The sequence below is a fragment of the Pleurodeles waltl genome, chromosome 10 (genome assembly GCF_031143425.1).
Source record: "Pleurodeles waltl isolate 20211129_DDA chromosome 10, aPleWal1.hap1.20221129, whole genome shotgun sequence".
Taxonomy (NCBI): Eukaryota; Metazoa; Chordata; class Amphibia; order Caudata; family Salamandridae; genus Pleurodeles; species Pleurodeles waltl.
Genome location: NC_090449.1, coordinates 67,097,699 through 67,114,549, shown reverse-complemented (window position 1 = coordinate 67,114,549; position 16,851 = coordinate 67,097,699). Strand labels below are relative to the sequence as shown.

At 48.4% G+C, this 16,851-nt stretch overlaps 1 protein-coding gene across 4 annotated transcripts in view; it reads left to right on the top strand.

Moving 5' to 3' along the window:
* TNRC6A (trinucleotide repeat containing adaptor 6A) overlaps positions 1-16,851 on the top strand; it is a 376,657-nt gene that overhangs the window by 290,435 nt on the left and 69,371 nt on the right. For all 4 annotated transcript variants that reach the window (XM_069209691.1, XM_069209690.1, XM_069209693.1 and 1 more), the window contains one exon: positions 14,072-14,211. In XM_069209691.1, coding sequence (XP_069065792.1) covers positions 14,072-14,211 — 140 coding nt within the window. The remainder of the gene's footprint in view (positions 1-14,071; positions 14,212-16,851) is intronic.

Here is a 16,851-nt window from a genome sequence, read left to right as displayed (position 1 = left end):
CTTTAAATCATAAAAATTGCATCTATACTTTTCAAGTTATTGACAAATAGCTGTTTTAAAAGTGGACACTTAGTGCAATTTTCACAGTTCCTAGGGGAGGTAAGTTTTGATTAGTTTTACCAGGTAAGTAAGACACTTACAGGGTTCAGTTCTTGGTCCAAGGTAGCCCACCGTTGGGGGTTCAGAGCAACCCCAAAGTCACCACACCAGCAGCTCAGGGCCGGTCAGGTGCAGAGTTCAAAGTGGTGCCCAAAACACATAGGCTAGAATGGAGAGAAGGGGGTGCCCCGGTTCCGGTCTGCTTGCAGGTAAGTACCCGCGTCTTCGGAGGGCAGACCAGGGGGGTTTTGTAGGACACCGGGGGGACACAAGCCCACACAGAAATTTCACCCTCAGCAGCGCGGGGGCGGCCGGGTGCAGTGTAGAAACAAGCGTCGGGTTTGTAATGGAAGTCAATGAGAGATCTCGGGATCTCTTCAGCGCTGCAGGCAGGCAAGGGGGGGATTCCTCGGGGAAACCTCCACTTGGGCAAGGGCGAGGGACTCCTGGGGGTCACTTCTCCAGTGAAAGTCCGGTCCTTCAGGTCCTGGGGGCTGCGGGTGCAGGGTCTCTCCCAGGCGTCGGGACTTTAGGTTCAAAGAGTCGCGGTCAGGGGAAGCCTCGGGATTCCCTCTGCAGGCGGCGCTGTGGGGGCTCAGGGGGGACAGGTTTTGGTACTCACAGTATCAGAGTAGTCCTGGGGTCCCTCCTGAGGTGTTGGATCGCCACCAGCCGAGTCGGGGTCGCCGGGTGCAGTGTTGCAAGTCTCACGCTTCTTGCGGGGAGCTTACAGGGTTCTTTCAAGGCTGCTGGAAACAAAGTTGCAGCCTTTCTTGGAGCAGGTCCGCTGTCCTCGGGAGTTTCTTGTCTTTTCGAAGCAGGGGCAGTCCTCAGAGGATGTCGAGGTCGCTGGTCCCTTTGGAAGGCGTCGCTGGAGCAGGATCTTTGGAAGGCAGGAGACAGGCCGGTGAGTTTCTGGAGCCAAGGCAGTTGTCGTCTTCTGGTCTTCCGCTGCAGGGGTTTTCAGCTGGGCAGTCCTTCTTCTTGTAGTTGCAGGAATCTAATTTTCTAGGGTTCAGGGTAGCCCTTAAATACTAAATTTAAGGGCGTGTTTAGGTCTGGGGGGTTAGTAGCCAATGGCTACTAGCCCTGAGGGTGGGTACACCCTTTTTGTGCCTCCTCCCAAGGGGAGGGGGTCACAATCCTAACCCTATTGGGGGAATCCTCCATCTGCAAGATGGAGGATTTCTAAAAGTTAGTCACCTCAGCTCAGGACACCTTAGGGGCTGTCCTGACTGGCCAGTGACTCCTCCTTGTTTTTCTCATTATTTTCTCCGGCCTTGCCGCCAAAAGTGGGGCCTGGCCGGAGGGGGCGGGCAACTCCACTAGCTGGAGTGTCCTGCTGGGTTGGCACAAAGGAGGTGAGCCTTTGAGGCTCACCGCCAGGTGTGACAATTCCTGCCTGGGGGAGGTGTTAGCATCTCCACCCAGTGCAGGCTTTGTTACTGGCCTCAGAGTGACAAAGGCACTCCCCCCATGGGGCCAGCAACATGTCTCGGTTTGTGGCAGGCTGCTAAAACTAGTCAGCCTACACAGATAGTCGGTTAAGTTTCAGGGGGCACCTCTAAGGTGCCCTCTGTGGTGTATTTTACAATAAAATGTACACTGGCATCAGTGTGCATTTATTGTGCTGAGAAGTTTGATACCAAACTTCCCAGTTTTCAGTGTAGCCATTATGGTGCTGTGGAGTTCGTGTTTGACAGACTCCCAGACCATATACTCTTATGGCTACCCTGCACTTACAATGTCTAAGGTTTTGTTTAGACACTGTAGGGGTACCATGCTCATGCACTGGTACCCTCACCTATGGTATAGTGCACCCTGCCTTAGGGCTGTAAGGCCTGCTAGAGGGGTGTCTTACCTATACTGCATAGGCAGTGAGAGGCTGGCATGGCACCCTGAGGGGAGTGCCATGTCGACTTACTCGTTTTGTCCTCACTAGCACACACAAGCTGGCAAGCAGTGTGTCTGTGCTGAGTGAGAGGTCTCCAGGGTGGCATAATACATGCTGCAGCCCTTAGAGACCTTCCTTGGCATCAGGGCCCTTGGTACTAGAAGTACCAGTTACAAGGGACTTATCTGAATGCCAGGGTGTGCCAATTGTGGATACAATGGTACATTTTAGGTGAAGGAACACTGGTGCTGGGGCCTGGTTAGCAGGGTCCCAGCACACTTCTCAGTCAAGTCAGCATCAGTATCAGGCAAAAAGTGGGGGGGTGACTGCAACAGGGAGCCATTTCTTTACACAAGCCCCCCACAGGCCAGGAGACTCAGCCCAAGCTGGGAGAGTCTTCCTAGTCTGTCAGGCGAGGAAGAGTAGGAGAAATAGGCTGGTTAGTTGCAGGGCCTACTCTGCCTTACATCCTTCTGTTCAGGTCATTCCCTTTGGGGAACTGACCCACTTCCACAGTGATAGGACCTAGTCTGAATTGCCTCTTGTCTGCCTCTTCAATGTCTCCACCCATTCTTTTTATTTTGGGTTTAGAGGTATCCACCTCTGCTAATCTTATCTTAGCCAGGGTCATCCCTAGCTTACCCAAAGAGGTTACCCAGAGCTGGAGTAACCCCACCATGACCAACAGGGTCAGGGGGCCTAACTTGCTATTTGGCATGGGGTCTGACCACCATGCCAAGGATAGTGCAGCCATAAAGGCTAACACCCAGCAGAGGCCACTGACAGCTGTCAGTGCCCAGAACCACACCTTTAGCTCTTCACCTACAAGGGAAGGGGCTAAGTTACAGGCTTCTTTGGGTTCAGGGTGCCTGTCTGCTGTATTAGAGTGGGGGGTTACCACATTTTGTAGTAAACACCCTTCTTCCACTCTTTCTTCTGTTAGCTGAGGAGCCACCCACTCAGGTTTAACAGTTGCCTGACTAGCCAGGACTTCTTGTGGGTCAGGTTGGACTTTATCAGGGCCATTTTTGGAGTTCTCCCCTACTGGAGCAGAATCTCCCTGGCTTGCTGTAACCTTGGCTAAAGGTTGTCCACCCTTCCTACTCTGTTTTCTTTTCTTCTTCTTCTGGGGCCTGCTTGCATTTACTGCAGAGGCAGGACTTCCAGAATCCTTGGGAGAGGACTGGCACTGGACCAGTTCCTCTCTTGGGCTCTGACTAACCTCTGGGTAGTCATTTCCAAGGAGACAATCAAGGGGGAGGTCTGTACTGACTACTACCCTTCTCCAGCTAAGAGTGCCACCCACTTCTATGGGTACTAAAGCCATAGGCCTCTTAGTGACCCTGTCTAGGCTAACTCTTACTCTGGCCATCTCACCTGGGATGTACTGGTTTGAGAGCACCAGCCTGTCATGCACAATAGTGTGACTGGCACAAGTGTCTCTCAGGGCAGTGGTTGGGATTCCATTCACCAGTAGGTGGTGGAAGTGTCTGCTTCCCTCTGGAATCTCCAACTCACCTGTTGGGCCCTGTTTCCAGTTGAAGGCTAGGAAGACCTCCTCATCTGAGGAGTCATCTCCCATGGCTACACTGGTTACCCCAGGAATTTTGTTCTGGGGTTTGTTTTTGGGACAAGAAGTGTCCTTGGTGTGGTGCCCAGACTGTTTACAGTTGTGGCACCAGGCCTTAGTGGCATCCCAGTTCTTACCCTGGTACCCACCTTTGTTTTGGGTTGTGTCTTGGGGCCCACCCACCTGTTCTGGTTTTTGGGGGCCTACAGAGGACTCTTTTTCTTGGTTTCTAGTGTTACCCACTTTCTCCTGGGGAGTTTTTGTAACCCCTTTCTTTTGGTCACCCCCAGTGGAAGTTTTGGTTACCCTAGTCTTGACCCAGTGGTCTGCCTTCTTTCCCAATTCTTGGGGAGAAATTGGACCTAGGTCTACCAGATACTGATGCAACTTTTCATTGAAGCAGTTACTTAAAATGTGTTCTTTCATAAACAAATTATAAAGCCCAACATAGTCACACACTTCATTTCCAGTTAACCACCCATCTAGTGTTTTTACTGAGTAGTCTACAAAATCAACCCAGGTCTGGCTCGAGGATTTTTGAGCCCCCCTGAACCTAATTCTATACTCCTCAGTGGAGAATCCAAAGCCCTCAATCAGGGTACCCTTCATGAGGTCATAAGATTCTGCATCTTTTCCAGAGAGTGTGAGGAGTCTATCCCTACACTTTCCAGTGAACATTTCCCAAAGGAGAGCACCCCAGTGAGATCTGTTCACTTTTCTGGTTACACAAGCCCTCTCAAAAGCTGTGAACCATTTGGTGATGTCATCACCATCTTCATATTTTGTTACAATCCCTTTGGGGATTTTTAGGATGTCAGGAGAATCTCTGACCCTATTTAAGTTGCTGCCACCATTGATGGGACCTAGGCCCATCTCTTTTCTTTCCCTTTCTATGGCTAGGAGCTGCTTTTCCAAAGCCAATCTTTTGACCATCCTGGCTAACAGGGGGTCATCCTCACTGAGAGCATCCTCAGTGATTTCAGAAATGCTGGACCCTCCTGTGAGGGAAGCAACATTTCTGACTATCATTTTTGGAGACAGGGCTTGAGAGGCCCTGGTCTCCCTATTTAGGACTGGAAGGGGGGAATTGCCCTCCAAGTCACTAATTTCTTCCTCTGTGAAGTCATCCTCAGAGGGGTTGGCTTTTTCAAACTCTGCCAACAGCTCCTGGAGCTGAATTTTGGTAGGTCTGGAGCCAATGGTTATTTTCTTTATATTACAGAGAGACCTTAGCTCCCTCATCTTAAGATGGAGGTAAGGTGTGGTGTCGAGTTCCACCACATTCATCTCTGTATCAGACATTATTTTGCTAAAAGTTGGAAGACTTTTTAAAGAATCTAAAACTGTTTCTAGAATCTAATTTCAAACCTTTAACAAACTTTTAAACTCTAAAAGACAATGCTAAACAGGGACTTAACACACAAGGCCCTAGCAGGACTTTTAAGAATTTAGAAAAATTTCAAATTGCAAAAATGAATTTCTAATGACAATTTTGGAATTTGTCGTGTGATCAGGTATTGGCTGAGTAGTCCAGCAAATGCAAAGTCTTGTACCCCACCGCTGATCCACCAATGTAGGAAGTTGGCTCTGTATGTGCTATTTCAAAGTAAGGAATAGCATGCACAGAGTCCAAGGGTTCCCCTTAGAGGTAAAATAGTGGTAAAAATAGATAATACTAATGCTCTATTTTGTGGTAGTGTGGTCGAGCAGTAGGCTTATCCAAGGAGTAGTGTTAAGCATTTGTTGTACATACACATAGACAATAAATGAGGTACACACACTCAGAGACAAATCCAGCCAATAGGTTTTTGTATAGAAAAATATCTTTTCTTAGTTTATTTTAAGAACCACAGGTTCAAATTCTACATGTAATATCTCAGTTGAAAGGTATTGCAGGTAAGTACTTTAGGAACTTTAAATCATAAAAATTGCATCTATACTTTTCAAGTTATTGACAAATAGCTGTTTTAAAAGTGGACACTTAGTGCAATTTTCACAGTTCCTAGGGGAGGTAAGTTTTGATTAGTTTTACCAGGTAAGTAAGACACTTACAGGGTTCAGTTCTTGGTCCAAGGTAGCCCACCGTTGGGGGTTCAGAGCAACCCCAAAGTCACCACACCAGCAGCTCAGGGCCGGTCAGGTGCAGAGTTCAAAGTGGTGCCCAAAACACATAGGCTAGAATGGAGAGAAGGGGGTGCCCCGGTTCCGGTCTGCTTGCAGGTAAGTACCCGCGTCTTCGGAGGGCAGACCAGGGGGGTTTTGTAGGACACCGGGGGGGACACAAGCCCACACAGAAATTTCACCCTCAGCAGCGCGGGGGCGGCCGGGTGCAGTGTAGAAACAAGCGTCGGGTTTGTAATGGAAGTCAATGAGAGATCTCGGGATCTCTTCAGCGCTGCAGGCAGGCAAGGGGGGGATTCCTCGGGGAAACCTCCACTTGGGCAAGGGCGAGGGACTCCTGGGGGTCACTTCTCCAGTGAAAGTCCGGTCCTGGGGGCTGCGGGTGCAGGGTCTCTCCCAGGCGTCGGGACTTTAGGTTCAAAGAGTCGCGGTCAGGGGAAGCCTCGGGATTCCCTCTGCAGGCGGCGCTGTGGGGGCTCAGGGGGGACAGGTTTTGGTACTCACAGTATCAGAGTAGTCCTGGGGTCCCTCCTGAGGTGTTGGATCGCCACCAGCCGAGTCGGGGTCGCCGGGTGCAGTGTTGCAAGTCTCACGCTTCTTGCGGGGAGCTTGCAGGGTTCTTTCAAGGCTGCTGGAAACAAAGTTGCAGCCTTTCTTGGAGCAGGTCCGCTGTCCTCGGGAGTTTCTTGTCTTTTCGAAGCAGGGGCAGTCCTCAGAGGATGTCGAGGTCGCTGGTCCCTTTGGAAGGCGTCGCTGGAGCAGGATCTTTGGAAGGCAGGAGACAGGCCGGTGAGTTTCTGGAGCCAAGGCAGTTGTCGTCTTCTGGTCTTCCGCTGCAGGGGTTTTCAGCTGGGCAGTCCTTCTTCTTGTAGTTGCAGGAATCTAATTTTCTAGGGTTCAGGGTAGCCCTTAAATACTAAATTTAAGGGCGTGTTTAGGTCTGGGGGGTTAGTAGCCAATGGCTACTAGCCCTGAGGGTGGGTACACCCTTTTTGTGCCTCCTCCCAAGGGGAGGGGGTCACAATCCTAACCCTATTGGGGGAATCCTCCATCTGCAAGAAGGAGGATTTCTAAAAGTTAGTCACCTCAGCTCAGGACACCTTAGGGGCTGTCCTGACTGGCCAGTGACTCCTCCTTGTTTTTCTCATTATTTTCTCCGGCCTTGCCGCCAAAAGTGGGGCCTGGCCGGAGGGGGCGGGCAACTCCACTAGCTGGAGTGTCCTGCTGGGTTGGCACAAAGGAGGTGAGCCTTTGAGGCTCACCGCCAGGTGTGACAATTCCTGCCTGGGGGAGGTGTTAGCATCTCCACCCAGTGCAGGCTTTGTTACTGGCCTCAGAGTGACAAAGGCACTCCCCCCATGGGGCCAGCAACATGTCTCGGTTTGTGGCAGGCTGCTAAAACTAGTCAGCCTACACAGATAGTCGGTTAAGTTTCAGGGGGCACCTCTAAGGTGCCCTCTGTGGTGTATTTTACAATAAAATGTACACTGGCATCAGTGTGCATTTATTGTGCTGAGAAGTTTGATACCAAACTTCCCAGTTTTCAGTGTAGCCATTATGGTGCTGTGGAGTTCGTGTTTGACAGACTCCCAGACCATATACTCTTATGGCTACCCTGCACTTACAATGTCTAAGGTTTTGTTTAGACACTGTAGGGGTACCATGCTCATGCACTGGTACCCTCACCTATGGTATAGTGCACCCTGCCTTAGGGCTGTAAGGCCTGCTAGAGGGGTGTCTTACCTATACTGCATAGGCAGTGAGAGGCTGGCATGGCACCCTGAGGGGAGTGCCATGTCGACTTACTCGTTTTGTCCTCACTAGCACACACAAGCTGGCAAGCAGTGTGTCTGTGCTGAGTGAGAGGTCTCCAGGGTGGCATAATACATGCTGCAGCCCTTAGAGACCTTCCTTGGCATCAGGGCCCTTGGTACTAGAAGTACCAGTTACAAGGGACTTATCTGAATGCCAGGGTGTGCCAATTGTGGATACAATGGTACATTTTAGGTGAAGGAACACTGGTGCTGGGGCCTGGTTAGCAGGGTCCCAGCACACTTCTCAGTCAAGTCAGCATCAGTATCAGGCAAAAAGTGGGGGGGTGACTGCAACAGGGAGCCATTTCTTTACACAGTCCTTACAGCCCTAAGGCAGGGTGCACTATACCATAGGTGAGGGTAACAGTGCATGAGCATGGTACCCCTACAGTGTCTAAACAAAACCTTAGACATTGTAAGTGCAGGGTAGCCATAAGAGTATATGGTCTGGGAGTTTGTCAAACACGAACTCCACAGCACCATAATGGCTACACTGAAAACTGGGAAGTTTGGTATCAAACTTCTCAGCACAATAAATGCACACTGATGCCAGTGTACATTTTATTGTAAAATTTCCCCCTGATGGCATCTTAGAGGTGCCCCCTGAAACTTAACCGACTATCTGTGTAGGCTGACTAGTTTTAGCAACCTGCCACAAACCGAGACATGTTGCTGGCCCCATGGGGAGAGTGCCTTTGTCACTCTGAGGCCAGTAACAAAGCCTGCACTGGGTGGAGATGCTAACACCTCCCCCAGGCAGGAATTGTCACACCTGGCGGTGAGCCTCAAAGGCTCACCTCCTTTGTGCCAACCCAGCAGGACACTCCAGCTAGTGGAGTTGCCCGCCCCCTCCGGCCAGGCCCCACTTTTGGCGGCAAGGCCGGAGAAAATAATGAGAAAAACAAGGAGGAGTCACTGGCCAGTCAGGACAGCCCCTAAGGTGTCCTGAGCTGAAGTGACTCTAACTTTTAGAAATCCTCCATCTTGCAGATGGAGGATTCCCTCAATAGGGTTAGGATTGTGACCCCCTCCCCTTGGGAGGAGGCACAAAGAGGGTGTACCCACCCTCAGGGCTAGTAGCCATTGGCTACTAACCCCCCAGACCTAAACACGCCCTTAAATTTAGTATTTAAGGGCTACCCTGAACCCTAGAAAATTAGATTCCTGCAACTACAAGAAGGACTGCCTAGCTGAAAACCCCTGCAGAGGAAGACCAGAAGACGACAACTGCCTTGGCTCCAGAAACTCACCGGCCTGTCTCCTGCCTTCCAAAGATCCTGCTCCAGCGACGCCTTCCAAAGGGACCAGCGACCTCGACATCCTCTGAGGACTGCCCCTGCTTCGAAAAGACAAGAAACTCCCGAGGACAGCGGACCTGCTCCAAGAAAAGCTGCAACTTTGTTTCCAGCAGCTTTAAAGAACCCTGCAAGCTCCCCGCAAGAAGCGTGAGACTTGCAACACTGCACCCGGCGACCCCGACTCGGCTGGTGGCGATCCAACACCTCAGGAGGGACCCCAGGACTACTCTAAGACTGTGAGTACAAAAACCTGTCCCCCCTGAGCCCCCACAGCGCCGCCTGCAGAGGGAATCCCGAGGCTTCCCCTGACCGCGACTCTTTGAAACCTAAGTCCCGACACCTGGGAGAGACCCTGCACCCGCAGCCCTCAGGACCCGAAGGACCGGACTTTCACTGGAGAAGTGACCCCCAGGAGTCCCTCTCCCTTGCCCAAGTGGAGGTTTCCCCGAGGAACCCCCCCCTTGCCTGCCTGCAGCGCTGAAGAGATCCCTAGATCTCCCATTGACTTCCATTACAAACCCGACGCTTGTTTCTACACTGCACCCGGCCGCCCCCGCGCCGCTGAGGGTGAAATTTCTGTGTGGGCTTGTGTCCCCCCCGGTGCCCTACAAAACCCCCTGGTCTGCCCTCCGAAGACGCGGGTACTTACCTGCAAGCAGACCGGAACCGGGGCACCCCCTTCTCTCCATTCTAGCCTATGTGTTTTGGGCACCACTTTGAACTCTGCACCTGACCGGCCCTGAGCTGCTGGTGTGGTGACTTTGGGGTTGCTCTGAACCCCCAACGGTGGGCTACCTTGGACCAAGAACTGAGCCCTGTAAGTGTCTTACTTACCTGGTTAACCTAACAAATACTTACCTCCCCTAGGAACTGTGAAAATTGCACTAAGTGTCCACTTTTAAAACAGCTATTTGTGAATAACTTAAAAAGTATACATGCAATTTTGATGATTTGAAGTTCCTAAAGTACTTACCTGCAATACCTTTCGAATGAGATATTACATGTAGAATTTGAACCTGTGGTTCTTAAAATAAACTAAGAAAAGATATTTTTCTATATAAAAACCTATTGGCTGGATTTGTCTCTGAGTGTGTGTACCTCATTTATTGTCTATGTGTATGTACAACAAATGCTTAACACTACTCCTTGGATAAGCCTACTGCTCGACCACACTACCACAAAATAGAGCATTAGTATTATCTATTTTTACCACTATTTTACCTCTAAGGGGAACCCTTGGACTCTGTGCATGCTATTCCTTACTTTGAAATAGCACATACAGAGACAACTTCCTACAGCATGGTTGCCGCCTGACTTTTTGCCTTTGCTGATGCTATGTTTACAATTGAAAGTGTGCTGAGGCCTGCTAACCAGGCCCCCGCACCAGTGTTCTTTCCCTAACCTGTACTTTTGTATCCACAATTGGCAGACCCTGGCATCCAGATAAGTCCCTTGTAACTGGTACTTCTAGTACCAAGGGCCCTGATGCCAAGGAAGGTCTCTAAGGGCTGCAGCATGTCTTATGCCACCCTGGAGACCTCTCACTCAGCACAGACACACTGCTTGCCAGCTTGTGTGTGCTAGTGAGGACAAAACGAGTAAGTCGACATGGCACTCCCCTCAGGGTGCCATGCCAGCCTCTCACTGCCTATGCAAGTATAGGTCAGTCACCCCTCTAGCAGGCCTTACAGCCCTAAGGCAGGGTGCACTATACCATAGGTGAGGGTACCAGTGCATGAGCATGGTACCCCTACAGTGTCTAAACAAAACCTTAGACATTATAAGTGCAGGGTAGCCATAAGAGTATATGGTCTGGGTGTTTGTCAAACACGAACTCCACAGCACCATAATGGCTACACTGAAAACTGGGAAGTTTGGTATCAAACTTCTCAGCACAATAAATGCACACTGATGCCAGTGTACATTTTATTGCAAAATACACCCCAGAGGGCACCTTAGAGGTGCCCCCTGAAACTTAACCGACTGTCTGTGTAGGCTGACTAGTTCCAGCAGCCTGCCACACTAGAGACATGTTGCTGGCCACATGGGGAGAGTGCCTTTGTCACTCTGAGGCCAGTAACAAAGCCTGCACTGGGTGGAGATGCTAACACCTCCCCCAGACAGGAGCTGTAACACCTGGCGGTGAGCCTCAAAGGCTCACCCCTTTGTCACAGCCCAGCAGGGCACTCCAGCTTAGTGGAGTTGCCCGCCCCCTCCGGCCACGGCCCCCACTTTTGGCGGCAAGGCTGGAGGGAACAAAGAAAGCAACAAGGAGGAGTCACTGGCCAGTCAGGACAGCCCCTAAGGTGTCCTGAGCTGAGGTGACTCTAACTTTTAGAAATCCTCCATCTTGCAGATAGAGGATTCCCCCAATAGGGTTAGGATTGTGACCCCCTCCCCTTGGGAGGAGGCACAAAGAGGGTGTACCCACCCTCAGGGCTAGTAGCCATTGGCTACTAACCCCCCAGACCTAAACACGCCCTTAAATTTAGTATTTAAGGGCTACCCTGAACCCTAGAAAATTAGATTCCTGCAACAACAAGAAGAAGGACTGCCTAGCTGAAAACCCCTGCAGAGGAAGACCAGAAGACAACAACTGCCTTGGCTCCAGAAACTCACCGGCCTGTCTCCTGCCTTCCAAAGAACTCTGCTCCAGCGACGCCTTCCAAAGGGACCAGCGACCTCTGAATCCTCTGAGGACTGCCCTGCTTCGACGACGACAAACTCCCGAGGACAGCGGACCTGCTCCAAAAAGACTGCAACTTTGTTTCAAGAAGCAGCTTTAAAGAACCCTGCAACTCCCCGCAAGAAGCGTGAGACTTGCAACACTGCACCCGGCGACCCCGACTCGGCTGGTGGAGAACCAACACCTCAGGGAGGACCCCCGGACTACTCTACGACTGTGAGTACCAAAACCTGTCCCCCCTGAGCCCCCACAGCGCCGCCTGCAGAGGGAATCCCGAGGCTTCCCCTGACCGCGACTCTCTGAAACCTAAGTCCCGACGCCTGGAAAAGACCCTGCACCCGCAGCCCCCAGGACCTGAAGGACCGGACTTTCACTGCAGAAGTGACCCCCCAGGAGTCCCTCTCCCTTGCCCAAGTGGAGGTTTCCCCGAGGAAGCCCCCCCTTGCCTGCCTGCAGCGCTGAAGAGATCCCTTGATCTCTCATTGACTAACATTGCGAACCCGACGCTTGTTCTAACACTGCACCCGGCCGCCCCCGCGCTGCTGAGGGTGAAATTTCTGTGTGGGCTTGTGTCCCCCCCGGTGCCCTACAAAACCCCCCTGGTCTGCCCTCCGAAGACGCGGGTACTTACCTGCAAGCAGACCGGAATCGGGGCACCCCCTTCTCTCCATTGAAGCCTATGCGTTTTGGGCACCACTTTGAACTCTGCACCTGACTGGCCCTGAGCTGCTGGTGTGGTAACTTTGGGGTTGCTCTGAACCCCCAACGGTGGGCTACCTTGGACCAAGAACTGAACCCTGTAAGTGTCTTACTTACCTGGTAAAACTAACAAAAACTTACCTCCCCCAGGAACTGTGAAAATTGCACTGTGTCCACTTTTGAAATAGCTATTTGTGAATAACTTGAAAAGTATACATGCAATTGAAATGATTCAAAGTTCCTAATGTACTTACCTGCAATACCTTTCAAACAAGATATTACATGTTAAATTTGAACCTGTGGTTCTTAAAATAAACTAAGATAAGATATTTTTCTATAACAAAACCTATTGGCTGGATTTGTCTCGGAGTGTGTGTACCTCATTTATTGTCTATGTGTATGTACAACAAATGCTTAACACTACTCCTTGGATAAGCCTACTGCTCGACCACACTACCACAAAATAGAGCATTAGTATTATCTCTTTTTACCACTATTTTACCTCTAAGGGGAACCCTTGGACTCTGTGCATGCTATTCCTTACTTTGAAATAGCACATACAGAGCCAACTTCCTACAACTGGCATCAGCAAAAGGCAAAAAGTCAGGGGGTAATTATGCCAAGAAGGCATTTTCTTACAAGATCTCATCGCTTGGACCCCAGGAGAGCTTTGTGCTTATCCATCAATCACTTTAAAGATTATTGGGTGGACGGTCAGCTCTTTGTGGGGATCGCTGTGGCAATGAAAGGCAAGGCAGTGCAGAAAAGGACTTTGTCCAGGGTGATAGTCATCTGTATTAAAGATCTGCTATGAACTGGCATCAGTAAACAGCCCCAGAAGGATTGGCTGCTAAATTCCACCAGGGCCAAGAGAGCTACCATTGACTGGTCAAGAGGAGAGCCTGTCCCGGACGTTAGTTTGGCTGCAACATGGGCATCTGTGTACATATTCACGATGAATTACTGCTAGGTCTGACGTGCAGGACTTTTTGGGCCCAAACCCATTCCACAGACCTTCCACCTTGGGAGGTACTGCTTTGGTATCCGCTGTAGAGTTGAGGGTTCTGCAGTTAGAAGTATCCATCACAAGAATCATGCTACTTAACGATTCATCATCCAGAATCTCCTGACAAGCATTCAGTTTAATGAGACCATGCAACAGAGCATCCATGTCTGTGGTATGCAAGCCCATATCCAAATAAGTTACTTACCTTCGTTAATCCTCTTTTTGGTGGATACTTTCTAACCACAGATCCCTCATTTCCCTCCCACCTCCCCGTTCTGTGGAATGGTCTCTCTTCCCATGTCCCAATCTAGAGATCTGCACTCTCAAACCGTTGATTACATTTTGGGCTTCACATCTGAGGTTTTGAACAGAATTAAGAAAGAAACTGATGTGCATGTGTGTGTGGCGTAGATGTCTGCTCCGTTTGGTCACTTCCATAGCGGAACGGGAGCACTGCCATGAAAAGCTTCAGGATCTAGTCTGGGAATAATTCTGAAGGTGAGCAACTTGTGATTAGAGTATCCACCAGAAAGAGGATTACTAAAGGTAAGTAACTTGTTCTTTGGGATGTGGACTTGCATAACAATGGCGTGGATGCTCTGCATTGTTTCGTTAAGCTGAAGATTCTGAATGCTGAATTGTGAATTTGTATGATACTAGATATGTGGTCTCCTTTAGTGTACATTGGGGCTTTCTGCTTTGAGGAGATTGCTGATGCTTTGTTTAGTATCTACAATCTCATTTTCTTCAAAGCATTTTAAGACGCATCCAGGATGTGTCCTGTACCTGTGAAAATAGGTTGTCCAATGACCTCAAACAAATGCAGTGCCACTGTTGTGTTAAGGTCTAAGAACTCTAATTGATTTTTGTTTCGTTGGGTTTAGATCGACGGCTCTACTCTGCGAACCTTGTGCATGCAGCATGGGCCACTGATAACATTCCACCTTAACCTTCCCCACGGGAATGCGCTGGTTCGTTACAGTTCCAAGGAAGAGGTAGTGAAGGCACAAAAATCTCTGCACATGTAAGTACAATGAAAAATACTGATGGCTTTACATAGACGTTAGTGCACTTACACATAATTTGCCTTAATGGGCGATGTAATCCTTTCCCATGGATATCTCCATTGAGCATGTCAGAGTGACTTTTATTTAATTGTACTTCTGCTGGCCCTTTGTTACCTCAGTTCACTTAGGACTTAATTAAAGCTCCCTTTTGATTAAATCTAGGTGCTTGCAGAGGGTTTTCGTGTTGATTCAAATTTGGCATCCTTAATTTTTAGGGCTCCTCCTACAGCCTTTTGCTGACAGTTGTTGAAGACCTTGTGTGGACAATACCAATGCATACAGAGGACTTAGGAATAGTTTCTTCTCTGTTGCTCGTCAACCTTTTCTTCATTACCCCTGTGCCCACTATCTTCCCTACCCTCCTTTCTTTTTCTTTTCTTTAAAAAAAATAAAAAAACACACTTTGGTGCACTTAGTTTTTTATTTTTATATTTACTGTTCCAAGATGATGGGAATTTCTGCTACGTTTATGATTTGAAAGGTAGACCTCACGTTCATATATCCATGATGTGATTTTGAGGTATACCTTGTCCCCTTGTAAGAAAGTAATGGATTACATGACCTGAAGAATAAGTGTCACTTAAGAGATGGAGTGATAAAGAAACTTTGTGCCAAGAAACCGACTTCTGTGTCTGGCCCATTACTGATCCTCATGATGACAACATGCGCAAGGCCTTCATTGAGCTCTAAAATGTGTGAAAGTTGAACGCTTGAATTGTTTGACACAATTTAAATTGTTACTCATGATAATGTGCATTAGGAATTTTGCCTTGTGGGTGCAAGTGTTTGTGTGCATGTATGTATTTTCGCAGATTCTTTTTCCCCCATCTGCTTCCTCCCCTTGTTTATGGTTGTATCATAGACTCAAACTCTGGGATCTCCAACAAGTAGCTTGCAAGCTACTGGTAGCTCACCAGCTACATATAATTAGTTCTCCTGTGTGTAGCCCACCGTACTAAATTTGAAACATTTTCTTGGTTGAAATGTAAGTACAACAAAATTAAAAAATATGCACTCGAGACATATGCGTGTATTTTCAGAACTCATAAGCTGACATTTGGCGAGAAATGGCTGAATTTGCCATAAAAAAGAAATGTGGGTGATAAATCATGTGGCATTGCTCAGACCTATTCCTCATATTACCTTGATGGCAAGGGCATTGGAGCTAAAGGTGTTATGTATTATTCATGTATACTTATTCTCAATTAAAAAATGTTTCCATTACTACTGGAAACCTTGCTTGATGCTGTAGGAAATTACTGCTAACAGCCTTGCATGGGGTGGTCACTGATGTAATCTTGTGATGTGGTGATCACTACAACACCTACAACATCATTAGATTGGAATAACGTTCATTCAACATAATAAGCTCTATTACTGAAAAGGTTGGTGACACCTGCTCTAACTCATTGGTCTGCCAACTAATCCTTCGACCTGGTCTTCCCTTTGGATGCCCAAATTGTCACAGTCCTCTCCTTTAGAGGTCTCTCCCACTGCACTTACCCTTTTTTTTTTTTCCATTCACCATGTTTGCGTTTGTAATGGAGTAAAATACATGGTGCAGCAAACTCATAAGCTGTATAACTTTCCCAGAACCCATCCTTTTTTTTTTTCTCTCTTCCTTTTTTCACCTTTTGGAGATTGTGATTTATAGGCACACGTGGTTTATGTGACTTCATGTTTTGTGTTTTTTTTGCTTTGTTTTAAAACTTTTTTTTGCAGTTTTTCTTCCTTCTGGTTATGGTGGTAGCCATAGTATCTAGCTTCTCCTGTGTCTCGCTAACTGCCTCTGGGTCGTGGTATTCCATTGGACAGCTACGTCAGTACATTACATGCCTTCTGTCTAGCCAATCATACTACATCGTTGGTGATTGATGTATACCTTGATCTACATAATCCCTTCTTGCAAGGTGTCTAGTCCTGTCATTAAGTTAATTGGTGGAATGTTGAAAGTGTCTTGCTGTCGCCGCTTTGTGCTTCGAAAGAGCCTAGAACCAGAAGCTCTGCTCCATCCCATTCAGTTTTTCTTCCTTCACCTTCCAACTTTCACAATTTAATTTGTGAGTCTCCTATAAAAGTTGTGTGTTCACCAAACTGGCCTCCCTGGATACCCACTCAACTTGGGCCCCCTAGTAGCTCCCAGCCTACTAAGGATTAAATCATCACTGCATCCCATAAATCCACTCCAGTAGATAAGACCAGAGGCAGCACCCCTGCCTGACTGTAGGAAGTTGGCTCTGTATGTGCTATTTCAAAGTAAGGAATAGCATGCACAGAGTCCAAGGGTTCCCCTTAGAGGTAACATAGTGGTAAAAAGAGATAATACTAATGCTCTATTTTGGGGTAGTGTGGTCGAGCAGTAGGCTTATCCAAGGAGTAGTGTTAAGCATTTGTTGTACATACACATAGACAATAAATGAGGTACACACACTCAGAGACAAATCCAGCCAATAGGTTTTGTTATAGAAAAATATCTTTTCTTAGTTTATTTTAAGAACCACAGGTTCAAATTTAACATGTAATATCTTGTTTGAAAGGTATTGCAGGTAAGTACATTAGGAACTTTGAATCATTTCAATTGCATGTATACTTTTCAA